General features: G+C 44.9%; 1 protein-coding gene across 1 annotated transcript in view; it reads right to left on the bottom strand.

Moving 5' to 3' along the window:
* LOC127319578 (uncharacterized) overlaps nucleotides 1-14,704 on the bottom strand; it is a 31,104-nt gene extending 16,400 nt beyond the window's left edge. Inside the window, exons 1-7 of the mRNA XM_051349556.2 lie at nucleotides 14,281-14,704; nucleotides 13,199-13,360; nucleotides 13,013-13,105; nucleotides 12,819-12,934; nucleotides 6,782-6,880; nucleotides 6,397-6,702; nucleotides 6,137-6,301 (exon numbers count right to left, since the gene is read on the bottom strand). Of these exons, the coding sequence (XP_051205516.1) occupies nucleotides 6,137-6,301; nucleotides 6,397-6,702; nucleotides 6,782-6,880; nucleotides 12,819-12,934; nucleotides 13,013-13,105; nucleotides 13,199-13,360; nucleotides 14,281-14,670 (1,331 nt within the window). The 5' untranslated portion in view covers nucleotides 14,671-14,704. The remainder of the gene's footprint in view (nucleotides 1-6,136; nucleotides 6,302-6,396; nucleotides 6,703-6,781; nucleotides 6,881-12,818; nucleotides 12,935-13,012; nucleotides 13,106-13,198; nucleotides 13,361-14,280) is intronic.
* Between the last annotated feature and the right edge of the window lie 623 nt (nucleotides 14,705-15,327).

Below are 15,327 nucleotides of genomic sequence, written 5' to 3'. Positions count from 1 at the left end.
GCCATGCTATGAGTGTTTCGATTTCTATCCTATTGCTTGCAATATGTCGAACAATTTCTCTTTCCCATGTATTGCTTGCAATGTTGATAATGATGCTTGTGTTGTGACAACCTTGCCGAACAATTGCTCTTTCCCTAGGTTTGTCGACAACAATGATGAAATTTTGAACATGTTTTGTGCTACATGCTTGCAATATTCTCCCATTAGTGCAACCAAAATGTTGAATAATTGCTCTTTCCAATGCTTGGTTTGCAATGATGTTAATATGCTTGTGAATGAGATTGCCCCCATAGCTCTCTCACCTTTTGGAGACTTTGCATATATCCATGTTGAGCATGTTCCTAAGTTTTCCCCGCATATTCACCATGTTTACTATAATATCTTGCTTCCCGCTAATGGTGATGTGCAAAAGAAATGGTGCATCATGATGGATGATGTATTCATATACCATGCACACACGTTGTTCTTGTTGTCTAACATGTGTGTAGGTTTCCAAATTCCAATGTCAACCTCGATTGAGCACGAGTTGACAAAAAGAGCTCTTGAGAGCATGATACAAGTGAGCTCCAATGAGTGGTTTTGCCCGCACACTTCCACTACACAAGATCTCTCAATGAGAGCACACCGACACTTTGATAAGGTGACCTCCTTCTACTTGCGCCCTCTTCCTAAATACATTGAACTTTGGCTACGCTTTGATTGCTCCTTTGCTTTTCTTGTGCTATTGATAGGGCTCTTGACAAGTGAAGAGACATCCAAGCGTTGGTGTCATCTACCTCCTCTACACGTTCACGAAGACGCATCGTCGAGGACGACTCTTTTTCAAGTGGGGGGAGATGATACGGGGCGACCTTCGGTCTCCACCGCATCATGTGCGTCAACGCCGACACGTCACGCAAAGGTGAATCTTCTCCTTTATGCGTGCCTACAATTGTCTCTCATGAATGGTATGCTACTTCATCCTTCTTCATATGACCATGATAGGAACACATCGACAAGTACGGAGGAAGTGGACGACACCATGGAGGCTCGAGGACTCAAGGCCGAGGTCGCGGAAGCATGGAAGAGAACGTCGAGGATAAGGAGACGCGCCAGGAAGACCGGCACTGCCGCACCGCCACTACGCCTGAGGACGACGGCACTGCCGCCCTACCTGCGCCGGCCTTATCGCCCTACCTGTGCTGGCCCTGATGCCCCACTGCAAAGAGCATCAAATCTGAACCCTTTATCCCTTTGTATGCCTAAACTACCCCTCCTTTAGTGGCTCCCTATATATAGGCTCCCACCTCCCCCTTCATTAGGTTAGACATAACTTGAGTAAGAACTTGGCTTATGCCTCCACCATCCCTTTGGGATTAGGGAAACCCCCTCCTCTCTTAGACACAAATCTATGAGTTGTATCAAGGCACTCCTTATATGATTTATCTTTCGCACTTGTGATTCTACCGCGGTCTCTCACTCGTGTGACTCCATAGATCGTATATCGGTCTTTCTCTCGGGGATTCTACCTCGTGTCTCTCCTTGAGGGATTCTATCGGTATAGTGGTTCGGGCTATCGGGAGTAAACCGAATTGTATCGGGTTGTGTTGCGTGCGTTCGCGTGTGTTCATCGTGTTCTTCGCCGTGTTCTTCGTGTTCTTCCTCTCCCCCGTCTTTCCCTCGGTCAATTCGTGAGATCGGGCAACACAAGTGGCCTTAGGCCGCATCAGTTTCAAACCCATTACTCCACTTGACTTGTTGCCTCTACCCATGCATGAGAGATTCAATATGGAGGCATCAAAGAGGGCAGATTTTGTACGGAAGATACATGAGAAGACTAAAGAGCTAATTGAGAAGAAAGGCAAGAACAATGCTGCAAGAGTCAACAAGAAGCGCAAGGAGATGTTGTTCAAGCCTGGTCATATGGTCTAGGTTCATTTTTGCAAGGACAAATTTCCAAGTTATGGAAGTCCAAGTTGCATCCTCCTGGTGCTGGTCCTTACAAAGCGCTTGGCAAGATCAATGACAATGCATATGCTATAGATCTTCCACCTGATGAGTTTGGTGTCAGTAATTCTTTCAATGTTGTTGATTTGACACCATATGACGGAGAAGACCTTGGAGCGTCGAGGTCGACGCCTTTTGAAGGGAGGGGGGCGATGATGTGGACATCCCTACCGAATTACTACCTCCGTCATTGCAAGATGAAGATGTTGCTGTGAAGCTCAAGTCCAATGAAATTAGGATTGGACCCATTACAAGGGCTCGTGCGAAGCTACTTAAACAACAGGTGAATTTACTCCTGAGTGATACTTTGATCGATGAGAACTTTATATGCCTAAGTCCTTTGACTTGTGTATGATCAGGTACGAAGATTGAGTAAGCGTCGCACGAGGAGAAGAGAAGCAGCTGGACATGGTGCCGGACGTGAAGACAATCCACGGACGCGTGAGGGAGCAGAGGGAGGCATGCGCAGGGAAAGGAGAGCCCGGCACCCAGCCCGGCAGCGCCGGCCGTCATGCCGGACAGCAGCACTGTGCCCGACGGCCGCGCCACACCGGGTGGCCCGGCACACACCGGCTCCCACACTGGTGCACACCGGACCCGGTCCAGGGAACATAGCGCGCCCGCCCGGTGGCCGCCCGGCAACTCGGCCGGTCGTTGCCGGCTCGCCCGGTCCTAGGCTCGGTCCCACCGGACCGTACACCGGCCGAGTCCGAAACAACTTGGGCCGAACCCGATCTGGGTCGGTTTGTATCAGCTATTTTCGTACCCTGGTCGTCCTGGGACGCCCCCAAATTAGGTTTAGACCATGTTTAAGATAAACCCTAGTTCATAGTTGATTGATACGCAATACTATTGAATCCTACACACCAATTCGCAACGATCCGGTGTTTTGCTAGTGAAAGTTTGTGTGATCTGTTGTTCCATTGGGGATTAGAAGATTGCAATTTACCGCTTCATGGTTGGCGGCTACGTGCGCAAGTGTGTGGAGTTGCGAATATCTTGTAGGGTTGAGAGTTGTTGCATTGGCGACAGGAATCAATCGAGAGAATCGTCAGCGTCATACAAGTTATCATCCACTTATCACCGTGTATCTCCGTTGTGTTCATCACGTGTGCATCACCATCCACCTCGCTTACTGAGAAGATCGGACAACCCCTTATCAGCCCTGGTAGTCACCAAAAATACTGATGCTCCGGGTCCCTCCTCCAAGCCTAAGGCCTATATGGTCAAATTATTTGTGAAGTTGTCGGAAGCGGAGAAATGAGAGCTCCAGCAAGATCTGCTCAACAGCATGCTGCAGGATGTATGGAAAACTCCTGACAAGGAATATGAAGCGTTGGCAGCTTACAAGAAAAAATCCATTGGGTTCCTTCATGCGCATCTTCAAACCCGCAAGGTATTCTCATATCCAGTAGCCCCCAAGTATCTAGGTGGAAATTTTCCGACTTGATACTTTTAGAGTTTTAGGTATATTTTGCCATTTTGTAGGATTTCTCGTATTTATTTTTAGCACCATAAAAACCTTGGAGATGAAAGAATGGAAGCCAAGAGACAATCTACAGAGAGGGAAACAGAAAGCAAAACAACGCAGGACCTAGCTAGAAACTCTCACCATGGCTAAAACAACAAAATAGTTGTACAAGGGTAATATAATAATATAATATGGCAACCATTGGTAATAATAGATTAATATGAGCAGTCAGCAAACAGCACAGAACTGAAGTAACGTCCAATTCCACAAGATGGTACTCAAACCGAGAAGCTATTATCTCTACTAATAAGTTACGGATAGATGGTGTTGGTAGGTCAAAAAACCGGTTAATTTTTCGTCCGTCAAATAAACCGATCTGAATCTTTCCGTTGTGTAATGCGCTTTCCTACCTCGCCCGCCCCACTTTCGCTCGCAGCTTTGTGTTCGTATAGGAAGCGTTTGTTTGCTATCTCTTCCTGTTTATACGGAGTACTTTGTAAAGGAAACCGATCAATCCGATTTCCTGTATATATTGCAAGCACCACCTGAGACGCTGGCTAGAGCTTCCAGGCGTAGCTCCCCACGATCTCTATTGCGGTATATGGCGGCCGTGGAGGACGGCACCCGGCTCCACGCGTGCCTGCGCAACGCCAATGTCCCGGCGAGAGCGAACTCCACGATGCAGCCAGGGCACGCTTCTCAAGTCCTTCAGTGGCTGTGACGTGGGCAGCAGCTAGATCCACAGCCCTGAACCGGCAGTCAGGAACGCCGTGGATTCGGTTGGCCTCCCGTCGCGGCGCCGTCGGCGCCTTTCGCGAATAATCCCCGCGCGCCGCCCAACTGCGGGCTGGAGGAGCGTCGTGGAATCAATGTACGGTTTGAGATGGGGGATCAGCGTTTTTTTCTGGCCGGCGGCTTGCCCGATCAAAGCGGCGGGAGGTGTCTCATCGGAAAACGTCCAGGGCTGGCGTCTCCGGACTACTTAACCCTTCCTCTTCAAGGCGGTACGTTCATGTCTTGCAGATGCCGCCCCACCAGCCGGTGGTGCTGAGGATGCTGGAGAGGGGGCATGGACGTGCTGGAACGGCCGCAACCATACGGCAAAAGGATCTCGATCTACTACATGCAGGCCTCTTTTTGAATTGTCCTCCCGTCCTATGCAAGATAAAATCTGAAGCAAACAGGTCTGATGCTCTGATGCATATGTGAAGAGTTGGTTGACGCCCTGCACCATTGGAGTATATGGGGAAGCGGCGCATCTAGAGTTCTAGACATAGTACGAGGAGGAGATGCGGAATCCGCCGATTTGTACACGGAGCTGGGTTTGGCGCCGCTTGCTTTTGCCGCCTAGCACCTCTACACCATGACGATGGATTTTGTGCAAAACTGTGCGGAGCTGCATCTGAACGTATATTATTGCTCTTGATTTCTCTCCCTGCTTCTCCGTGATTTGGGACCTGGTCAAATAGTTTTGGCAATCGGGCTCAGATTATTTCGTTGAGGACAAGACAATGGGGTGGTGCAGCAAAGCTGCATTGAGAATTTGGTTTATCCTCAACGGCGCCGCCGCTGTCGCTCACTTCAGCAGGAGTTGTTGGGCGGCGCGCTCTAGCTCAGTTCGTGGAGAGGCATCTAGAGCTGATTTTTAACATTAACGTGACACTGCAGATCCAAGGGTTGTTGTATTTTGAAAACTTCATTGTCCTATGCCTCAGAATCTTGTAAAATCGAGATCTTACTGTGCTAGAGTAATCTACTAAGATAATCGAACATGACATTGTCTTACTGTCGCAGCTCTGTAGGGAAGTAATTTACGGGATCAGCCGTCCGTTTTTGTGCTTAGCATTAATTCTCCGCACTCCTCCCTGCTTGATAGGTTACTGCATGGTCTGTAAGTGTACCCGGTGTTCATGGAGCAAACAGTGGTTTTGTCTTTCACGCAAGTGAAGAAAGCTGAAAGTGATTCTCACGTACTGTGCATCCCCTTATTTTATTATGATGTATGAAGTTCTTGAATCGATTATTTTGAGATTCCTAGATTTCTGTATGAGTTCTATGTAGCATCAAGTATGAAACTGTTGATGAGTCTCTTTGCAATACATTGAAGATTGCCAGGAAATACTTTTGTACTTATACGCATGAGTGTGGGTGTTTCGGCCACCGTCCGTTTTGATTTGAGATTTGAATAAAATAAGAAGAGAGAAAGAAATCTTCCCATGTACAAGGCGAGTGGGAATCTCGAGGAATAAATCAACTGTTCAGAACACACCCACGTCTATACGAGTATGTAAAAATTCCACTCGGAGATTGCCCTTGTTATTACTGTTGAAAGGAAACACTCCCGGTTTCAACTTCTTCTGTTTCAACTTAGTTACTTGAAGATGATTACGAGAAATGGAGTAGTGTCTTTTTAAATGTTTTATGGGCGCATTGAGGCTAGGGTTATACGGGTCAATCAAATTTTTGCATAAGTATTTCACGTCGCAATTGTTAGATGATATCACACGCAATGTTAAAATACGACCCGTAGCAACGCACGGGCATATTTTCCTAGTGAAACATAAGGAATATAACTGGCTTTTGTCATTATGTATAATAATGAACAACAGGAAGTCATTCACCTAAGAGATATTCCATGTAAAACTAATGCTCTAAGAGAAAAGACCAGTAGAGATTTACCTTAGTGCTGTACCAAAGAAGATCGCCACACCAAGAACATCAAAACGCTTGACCGCATATTGATCTAGACCACACAATAATTGATATCGCAAGTTTGCATATAGTCCTAGAAAAGCTCCGTAACCAAGGGCATTGGTACTGACAGAAGGAAGGGTCACTGATAATCTGAGATGTGATTAGCAAAAAGAAATTATGAATGGATTAGAGAACCATAGCAGAAAGATTTTACGGACACACAAATAAATAATGACTAAACCTACCTGCCCTCCTTCCTTGCAGACAGGGCTTTCGACAGACCACTCTGAACAGATCCAGCAATGACCCCAACCAGGCTAAGCTCAGCAGCTTTGTAAAGGAATGCATTAATTCTTTTATGTAGATCAAACTCTCTCAGAGGATAACTCTTCTCAAATATGTTGTTAGGAAGTTTCTCAATTGCATTTTGGATGTCAAATCGGGATGTACTCCCATATGAGCGGCATGGTGCCAGAAGCCCCAGAACCACAAGGTTGCAACATGATGCAGTCAAAGCATTAACAACTGCCAAATCCCATTCTTGCTCAAACCTGGTTGCTTGAAGGTGTAACATGGTTTAGATAAGTAGTAAGAGTTGACTTGTTCAATACCATATAAGGTACAACATACCTCTCCTTACGAATGTTCATCTCCCACCAAACAGACGAGGCAAAAGTAGCTATGAACTCAAAAGCCATCTTATGTGGGAATGATGGATCTGCAAGTGTTCTGCATTACAGAGAAAATAATAATAATTGAAACTGATGATACCAGCACTGATGCAGTGAAGGAATATTTACATAACCAAATCACCCATCATATCTACTTAACGCAGTTATTGTTCTGTTCAGCAACACAAGGATAAATTAGTTAATCGGTAGATGTGGAGTTCAAATGGAAACCAAGATATATGAGCGTAAAAATTATCAACAACTAAAAAATGAGCAAGGGTGAACAACCTGCTGACCCAGGCCTAGTACTCCAAATGTGAGTGCTAATGTGCAGCCGGTGAAGAAATGGGACAAGCCCTCTCCTGGTTGGCTGATGTTAAATGTTGATGGGTCCTACAAGGAGGAGTATGGATCAGCAGGGAGTGGAATAGAGTTACACACTACGGATGGACAGATCATCTTCTCAGCATGCCGCAACTCCTCCACTGTAATAACCCCCTCAAAGCAGAATTTAGTGTTTGTATGGAGGGCCTGGCACTAGCGCTTCAATGGAGTTCCCTCCCAGTGCTCAATGAGTCCGACTGTGTCCAACTGGTTGCAGCCATCACCAATGTCGGCCAGGACAAACGCCTGCAGCTGGCCCAGGCACTTACTAGGGGCGCTTTCGACTAGGCTCTCTTAAGGAATCGGCCCTGCCTCTCATGCATCTGGTCATGAAGATCAAACACCTAGCTAGTTGAGATAAGAGATTGTAAGTTTGTAAAAGGGGACCGTACACAGAATAGATTTAGTCATTGCCTGGCAAATTGTGCAAGGGCAGACATAGGACCAAAGTCAGGCTTGGTTCTGGGCTAAGCTCTGCGCTTGCTGCGGCCGCTCAGGACATTCATGTAAGTTCTGAGTAATGCAGCCCTTTTTCATCGCAAAAAAAAAGGTAAACACTCTATACCGGAGTCCGGTACCTGTGAAATCTTGGTTTCACGATGGTGATTGTTCCCCATCGTTTTCAAGCGGCAGGTTTCACGACGGTGATTCACGGCGCCACCTGGCTCCCGTTCAGCCGCGCCGCCTGGTTCCCGTTCCGCCACGTCACCTAGCTCTTCTTGCATACCTCCCCGTATATTTCTCCAACCCCCCCCCCCCCCCCCCCCCCCCATCGATGCACCCCTGATCCACCACGCCAGGACGTCGCCGCTCCAGTACGCAGTCGTGGTGCCCATCGCCAGCAAGCGATTGACTCACACTCACCAGACTGCAGAAGGTCACTGGCGTTGCACCAGCTGCTGGACCTTCTTGCATCTTCGGCGTTACGGATAGGATCTGGAGTGTGCCTTCCTCTAGGTTAATTTTCATGTGTTTTTTCTTTTGTCGATTGCTTAATCCAAATCTGCAAATTGGTATAAATTCACCGTCTAGTTTTCAAATTCAATGTCTTATTTGCAAAATTAGTTTTGATGGAATTGTTGTTCTAGATCCCAAAATTAGGCATCTACATACATAGTGAGGCAAGAATTGTTTACTCCAAATTTCAATTGTGTACGCTTCTCCGGTGGATGTATTATCTTCAGATGATACTTATACCATGCTTCAGAGTATCCATGCTTCCTAAGTATACCTTGTGTTTCCTCAGCCTATGAAATTTGCAGCAATGGAGACATGCAGCTTCCTTTTTTGTTTACTTTTGTTGTTGTAATTGTCACTACTATGGTAGTGAATATCTGCTTCAACCATTTCCTGTGTGTTCTTATTTAGTGTATAGCCAATTTGCTGCTTCAACACACAGCAAATGTTGCTTCCTTTTATCAAAATTACAGTACATGCATTTTTCTTTGTGTAATGTTTTGTTTCAACAACTAAAGGTGTGTGCTTAATTGTTTCTCCCAGATGTTTCCATAAAAAAAATCAAAATGTTTCCTAACTTCGTTTATTATGTATGTTTCATAGTGGATTTATGCTTCAACCATTCCAGTGTGTGCTTGTTTTATCATATAGGCATTTTGCTTCAAGCTATACTAGTGAGTACAAAAGTACATACTTAGCACTTGATCCTCTAATACTGGATTTCAATACTAGGTTGTTTTAATAGATTACAATGTTAATACTGCTATGAACATAATTTTACTCAAATCGATGTTTGTTTATGTCATGGTTTATTCCATTTGAAGTTGACTTAGGCTCGCAAAATCCCACTTATGGATTGTTCACGTATTTTAGAAACTACTTGGCTACATGGTTACTTGCAAGCATGCTAATTCAGTTTATAAATTTATATGCTTCTAGTGGGTCTTGCCTGTCTTATGATTGCATTTTGCTACGGAGATTACATGCTTCATATATATCCAATATGTGCCTCCAATGTTTAGAATATGGGCAATACAACCATGCTTCTTAAGTTCGTATCAACGCTTCTTACATCTCAGACATATGCTTCCATGCTTCTTACTTCTTCATTGGTTTGTATATATGTTTCCATCTGTTAAGAGACTTAGTTTTAGAGCCATCACATGCTTCCTATAATTTCATTTGTGTTGCAAATAAGGATGCTTAGTATTGCATCCGTGAATTCTTTATTTTTGCATGGTTAGCATGTTGATATAATTAGCCTTGTTAGTGTACAGTCTACAATTCTAAAATAGTCTACAATTCTAGCCCCAAAATTTGTTGTAGAATACTCTACATTCTAGCTTTTAGTCAACAACAACACTGAAAACAAAGTGATTTTGCTCTCTTTATTGGACGGTGTTATTTCAATGTAGCCTGGATTGGTTGTTCACATATCTAGGTAGTATTGATAAATGCAACGCTATTTTGTCTCATTTTCTCTAGAATGTAGACTAAATCAGAACGGAGAAAGTATGTGATCTCTACAAGTTGTATTTTTGGTTACACGGAAACATACTCCAAATTTATTGCAAGCAATTTTGTAGTCGATGGAAAAAAAAAAACCTTGTAACTCAAAATATGCATTACGGTGTATACAGTTTTGGATCAGTAATGCTACACTTACGGGCAATTTACTTACAAAACAAATTTACGGACTGATGTGGCAACCAATTGATCCATCAGCATGAGCATTTTTCGGAGCAACCACCGGATCTCACCAACTGCACGAGGCCACGTTCGTCCGTAAGTTTAGTCCGTAAGTAGTATTCCGTAGGTATAGGATTACCGGTTTTGGAACAATGCAAAGTTTATTTGTAACAAAGCAAATTTCCCTGTAGATGGAAATACTAGGAAAAATATCCGTGCGTTGCAACGGGAGAAAAAATATCACACAATGATCTAGCCCAACAAGGCAAGACTCGGGAACCCTCCATCCCCTTACACACTGAGATCCATGTCCTCTCTATTGCAATCTTTTTGTTTGTTGTGTAATTGCAATGAGTGACAACACACTAAGAGCTTGAGCGATGATTAAAGATCTATTATCCGCAATATTCTCACAATATGCATAAGTGGAAAAGCATGTAGAAACAAAAAAATAACACGGGAAATTTGACCTGCTTTACGACAAATTCAGCATTAGTCAATGCAACCATACTGGAAAAGAAGAATACCTAATTAGGGTAGCTATATACGACAACATTGAACGAACTGTGCTTATAAAAGAATACTTGTCCATGAAGCTTGAATATGCTAAGTTTATGGAGTAAATAGATAGAAATATTAGGCTAGAATAGTTGATGCAACCGGCTCTATTCTTTTACAGCAATTTTGGTGTTTTTTTGCTTGCTGTTTCTTTCCGTGACAGCCCAACTATCATTACAATACATATTTTTCTCTATTTGTAATGCAAAGATAGTAGAAAAAAGAATTGATTCCACTGGTGCATATTTTACTCCATTAGATGCGGACTCTTTCTTATTACAGTTTGAACTAAAACTCAAACTACACAAAGCTAAGATGAGTTTAAGAAAAAAATCAATGTTATGGTTACCTCGTTATCATCAACTTAGAAATACTACGTCTGCAAGCTGCCTCTACGATTGAACGTGACAGGACTGCTTCCTGGCCATCATGCATGGGAGTACTTTCCAGCAGCAACGTCTCATCGAGCAGCCCGATGCAGGCAACGCAGGCAGCATCGCCTCATCGAGCGAGCAGCCCGACGTAGCACTCGTTGTTATCTTCGCCGTAGCACTCGTTGCTTGCCAGCGGCGTGGCCTCCTAGAACGGCCCGGCGTCGTACGGTCCTGCTCCAATCCTGCTCCAATCCTTCCTCCTCCCTGTGTCCTCGCCTTAACTTACTGTGTAGTAGTCGCAGGCTCCTAGTCATAGCACTCGTTGTCGCTTGCGATGGCAAGCCGCCGGCTTTGTGTGCTTGTCGAGATGCCCATCATCGTCCTCATGTCCGGCCGGCTCCAATATACCTAGTTTCCTACTCGTCCACGTCTTAGGAGTCGTTGTTGCTTGCCATGGCGAGCCGGCGATGGCCTATGCGCGGGCCTTCTTGAGCAGCCCAACATCGTCCCCGTCCGGTTCCAGTTCTTGCTCGAACTCATCGTAGCACTCGTTGTCGCTGCCAACGGCAGCTGGCCGAGTGTTTGATCGATCTAGCGTGGCGGTAAGGTTTAGTAAATATAAGGACATAAACTACCCGATATAATGGTTACTTATATGAGGTCAGGTATCAATCGCGTTGGAGCCGAACTCTGCTCGCGCCGTGCTGCGTCTAGTCTGCCTATTAGCACGCGAGAATTTTTCGTGTGGGCCGTTTCAATCGATTTTCTGTTGGACACCTATTTCCACAAAAAAAAAGACACCTATTTAGGCGCGGACAACGTATACAACACGAACTTCGGGAGCGAGGACAGATTTGATAGGAATATTCTGTGTTGCCGTTTCAATCGTTTTTCTGTTGGACACCGATTTAGGCGCGGACGACGTATATATGATATGAACTTTGGGAGGTTTTTCTTGCTCGTGAGAGATTACGGGACCAAGTCGTACGAACTACCAAGGCCTCCCGATCTGGTTTGTTTGACGTACAAAGAAAAAATCGGTTTTTTTTTACGGACAAAAATTTATTCCGGTTTTTTTGACCTACCAACACCACCGACCCGTAACTTATTAGTAGAGATACATTGTTTGGGGAACCAATCGTTCCATTAGAGATGTCTTTTAGATGGAAGCAAAATTCAATTTTACCGGAAGCAAACTCAAATAGTGTCAGATACAAAGATTGCTCCATAATGAAGCTGATCGCAAGGCATGAAAACTAATTGCATTCGAAAATCCATCATCAGCGGGTGGGCCAAAGGCTAATTAAAATGGATCTGTATTGCATGGAGCACTTTATGGTCCAACAGCTAGTAGTAATAACGACTGGAGGCCTAATCCTGCCAGGCTATTTTTCTTGTCCAATCGGACAGAGGAAGCAAGACGCATCATACAGTAAAGAACTGGTCCAATGGAAGCCTAGGAATCGGGCTAGTGCTCCCCAAGAAAAATGAGCAAAGGTTGACCAAATCATGAATTGCCAAGCGCAGCCATATCTACTGAAGAAGAAATAGTACTCCCTCCGTTCACTAATATAAGATGTTTTAGCTTTTAGTAGATTCATCTATTGTGGTATGTATCTAGTCTAATTTTAATGTGTAGATTCACTCACTATAGTGTGTATCTAGTTTACTTTGAAGTGTCTAAAACATCTTATATTTGTGAACGGAGGGAGTATATGATAAGCATGAATTATGACACATATCTCTGCATGCAGCTCTACCTTCATCGCAACTGTGCTAACTATTGTTTCAATCTTTTTTTTCTCTTAGCATGTTTATTGTTTCTTTCTTATTTACTTCTGCTCAAAATTGTACAAAGATTTAACTTATTGAGATAAATAAAATGTAACTATTAACATACTCATAGAGAAAATGTGAACACAAAGCAGTACCTAGGGTGCAAAGCTGCCTGATAAGGAACATAAATGTCTACCATCCAGATTTCAAATAACTTACACATGTTTGAAAAATGTGAGCAAATGATTTGGGTGTTACCTTCCAACAAGACCTCTAGCTAGCCATCCAGGTAGGGCTCGTGAAAAGGACCTTGTATGTGTAGGCCTTGAAAACATTGACAAGAACCGCACCATCTGAGCAGAACTTACGAAACCCTAGATTGATATCATGTTTAGTCTATTATTAAAACTATACCAAAGAACACAATGAGAGAGAACAAGACAAACATCTACCATCTCATAGGCCTGCCGGAGACCAGCAGGTAAATTACTCATTGTTTTGCACCACTCTTGCATTACAGCATCTATGAACTCTCTATTAAATAGCTGCAACAGACCGAGCAGTAATCAACACACAAGCCCAATATTTCTCACGATTTAGATGCAGCTTCTCTTAATTCAAAATATTATGAATTTCACCTCCTGTATAACAATTCGCCTCCTGAAAAGTCCACCGTTTTCTTCCTCTCCATCATCAGAATCATCGAAGTAATCATCATCGTCTCCATCATCATCCCCACCATCACCACCACCATGGCCAATCCTCTTCCCAATATCTCCACCACCACCACCCGTCGCCAGCTGCCATGTTCAAAAATCAGCATGATGGATGGTAGCAGTTGAGGAAACTTCTATAATAATCCCATATGGAAAATCAGTGTGTATAATCCCATAAAACCAAACTATGGAGTTGTAATTTTGTATTACTCATGGGTCTAACTTACAGGGGGTGGAAAAGGAATTATAAATATCTTGGCAATTGTTTTACTTTATGTCTCTGAGGGATATATCCTATACAAGCTAATCAAGTAAGAACAAAGTCTGCTGCTATGGAAAATTGTGTATATTCCTTTGGTAAATATGAATTAAATAAAGAGTGGTATTCCTTATAATCACTACTTACCATGGGAGCAACAAAGAACAGATAACATCATGTGCTGCAATCAGGCAGAAATGTTAATCCCCAAGTACTTGACGCTTACCCTAGTTTCAACGACAAGACAACAACTACGTTCTCCTCATTTTTAAGGTATCAAGTTACATACCCTTCAAAGGCCAAATGCATAGGATCTACTTCTATTTGGAACATACCAATAGGAAAATATGGCGCACAGAATCCACGGTAAGTAGTGAGCTGTAACCTAAAATTATGCACGGTAAGGTAACAAAAGGGGCAGCGATCATTAGTGGTTACATAAATCATGTCCCATGTTCCCTTACTATTGCATAGAACTTATACTACCATCACAAATAATACTAGACACAAATGCACAGGGTTCTTCTCCCCAACATGCCTTATAGATTATTTTGGCATCTCCGTCCACTGGAATAGAAATTGGTTTCGTAGTTGATTTATGGATCATTTATATGCAATATCACGTTACTCAATAAGGAGGGGGGAGAACCAATATAGGATTATGTCTCCAATTGCCTAAACCTATCAACGATATTCATTTCCTTTTGCAGTTTAAATCGACTATGCAAATAACAGCGTTAGTTACCTCGGGAATAATTTTCTTCTTGCGCTGGGATATGTCAAGCTTGGCCTTCTCGAGCGTGATGGCGCCGAACGCGCCATACTGTTTCCCACCCTTCATCGCCGGTGGGGCACGCGGAGGCGCAGCGGCGGGTGCCACGGGGCTGGGGGCGGACGCCGCGATGCATCGCTCGAGCGAAGAGGCTGCTTCGGAGCGGTCGCCTCGCCCGGCGGCTGAGGATGACGCTGTGGAGGAGGCGCAGGTGGAGACGGCGAGGCCGAACCCCCTCCGGCGGGGTCGACGATGGGGTCGGCGTGTAGGAAAGAGACGGAGGAGGCCGGTGGTGGGGTTGGGATGGGAAGGGTGGCGGTGGGCGTGGGGGAGGGTAGGGTGTAAGGCGGCGAGGGACGCCATCGGAGAGGTAGCGGTCGACGCTCGCCCTCCGAACGTCGTGCCGTCGCGGTCGCGGGGCTTTATGGAAAAGAGGGGGCTAAGCTATCTTCGAAAGAAATCCACATAACCCCGCAAGTTTCATGAAACAAACACAGCACCCCTCAAGTTTACCCAAAATCTAATTGTTGCCTGGGCTCGTTTTTGTCTTACACAGTGCCCCCTCGTTGCGTCCGTCGGATCAATATCACGCGGTGTAAAGACTTTTCAGCGAGGATCACAAGCACATGCCGACCTAGATACCACTCTCCTCTCGTCCAAACAAGTCTCCATCCCCACCCGCACAGGAAAAATTCCCCACCAACTCGAACCAGAGCGGCGGAAGAGGCGATGGATCCGGCGATCCTGAGGGAGGGGCGGCGGCCATGGCGTTGGTGATGAGGCCTAAGGCCACGTGTGTTGCCCGATCTCACGAATTGACCGAGGGAAAGGCGGGGGAGAGGAAGAACACGGCGAAGAACACGATGAACACACGCGAACGCACGCAACACAACCCGATACAATTCGGTTTACTCCCGATAGCCCGAACCACTATCCCGATAGAATCCCTCAAGGAGAGACCCTAGGTAGAATCCCCGAGAGAAAGACCGATATACGATCTATGGAGTCACACGAGTGAGA

This window comes from Lolium perenne, chromosome 5 (assembly GCF_019359855.2).
Source record: "Lolium perenne isolate Kyuss_39 chromosome 5, Kyuss_2.0, whole genome shotgun sequence".
NCBI lineage: Eukaryota > Viridiplantae > Streptophyta > Magnoliopsida > Poales > Poaceae > Lolium > Lolium perenne.
This window is presented reverse-complemented; position numbering and strand designations above follow the sequence as displayed.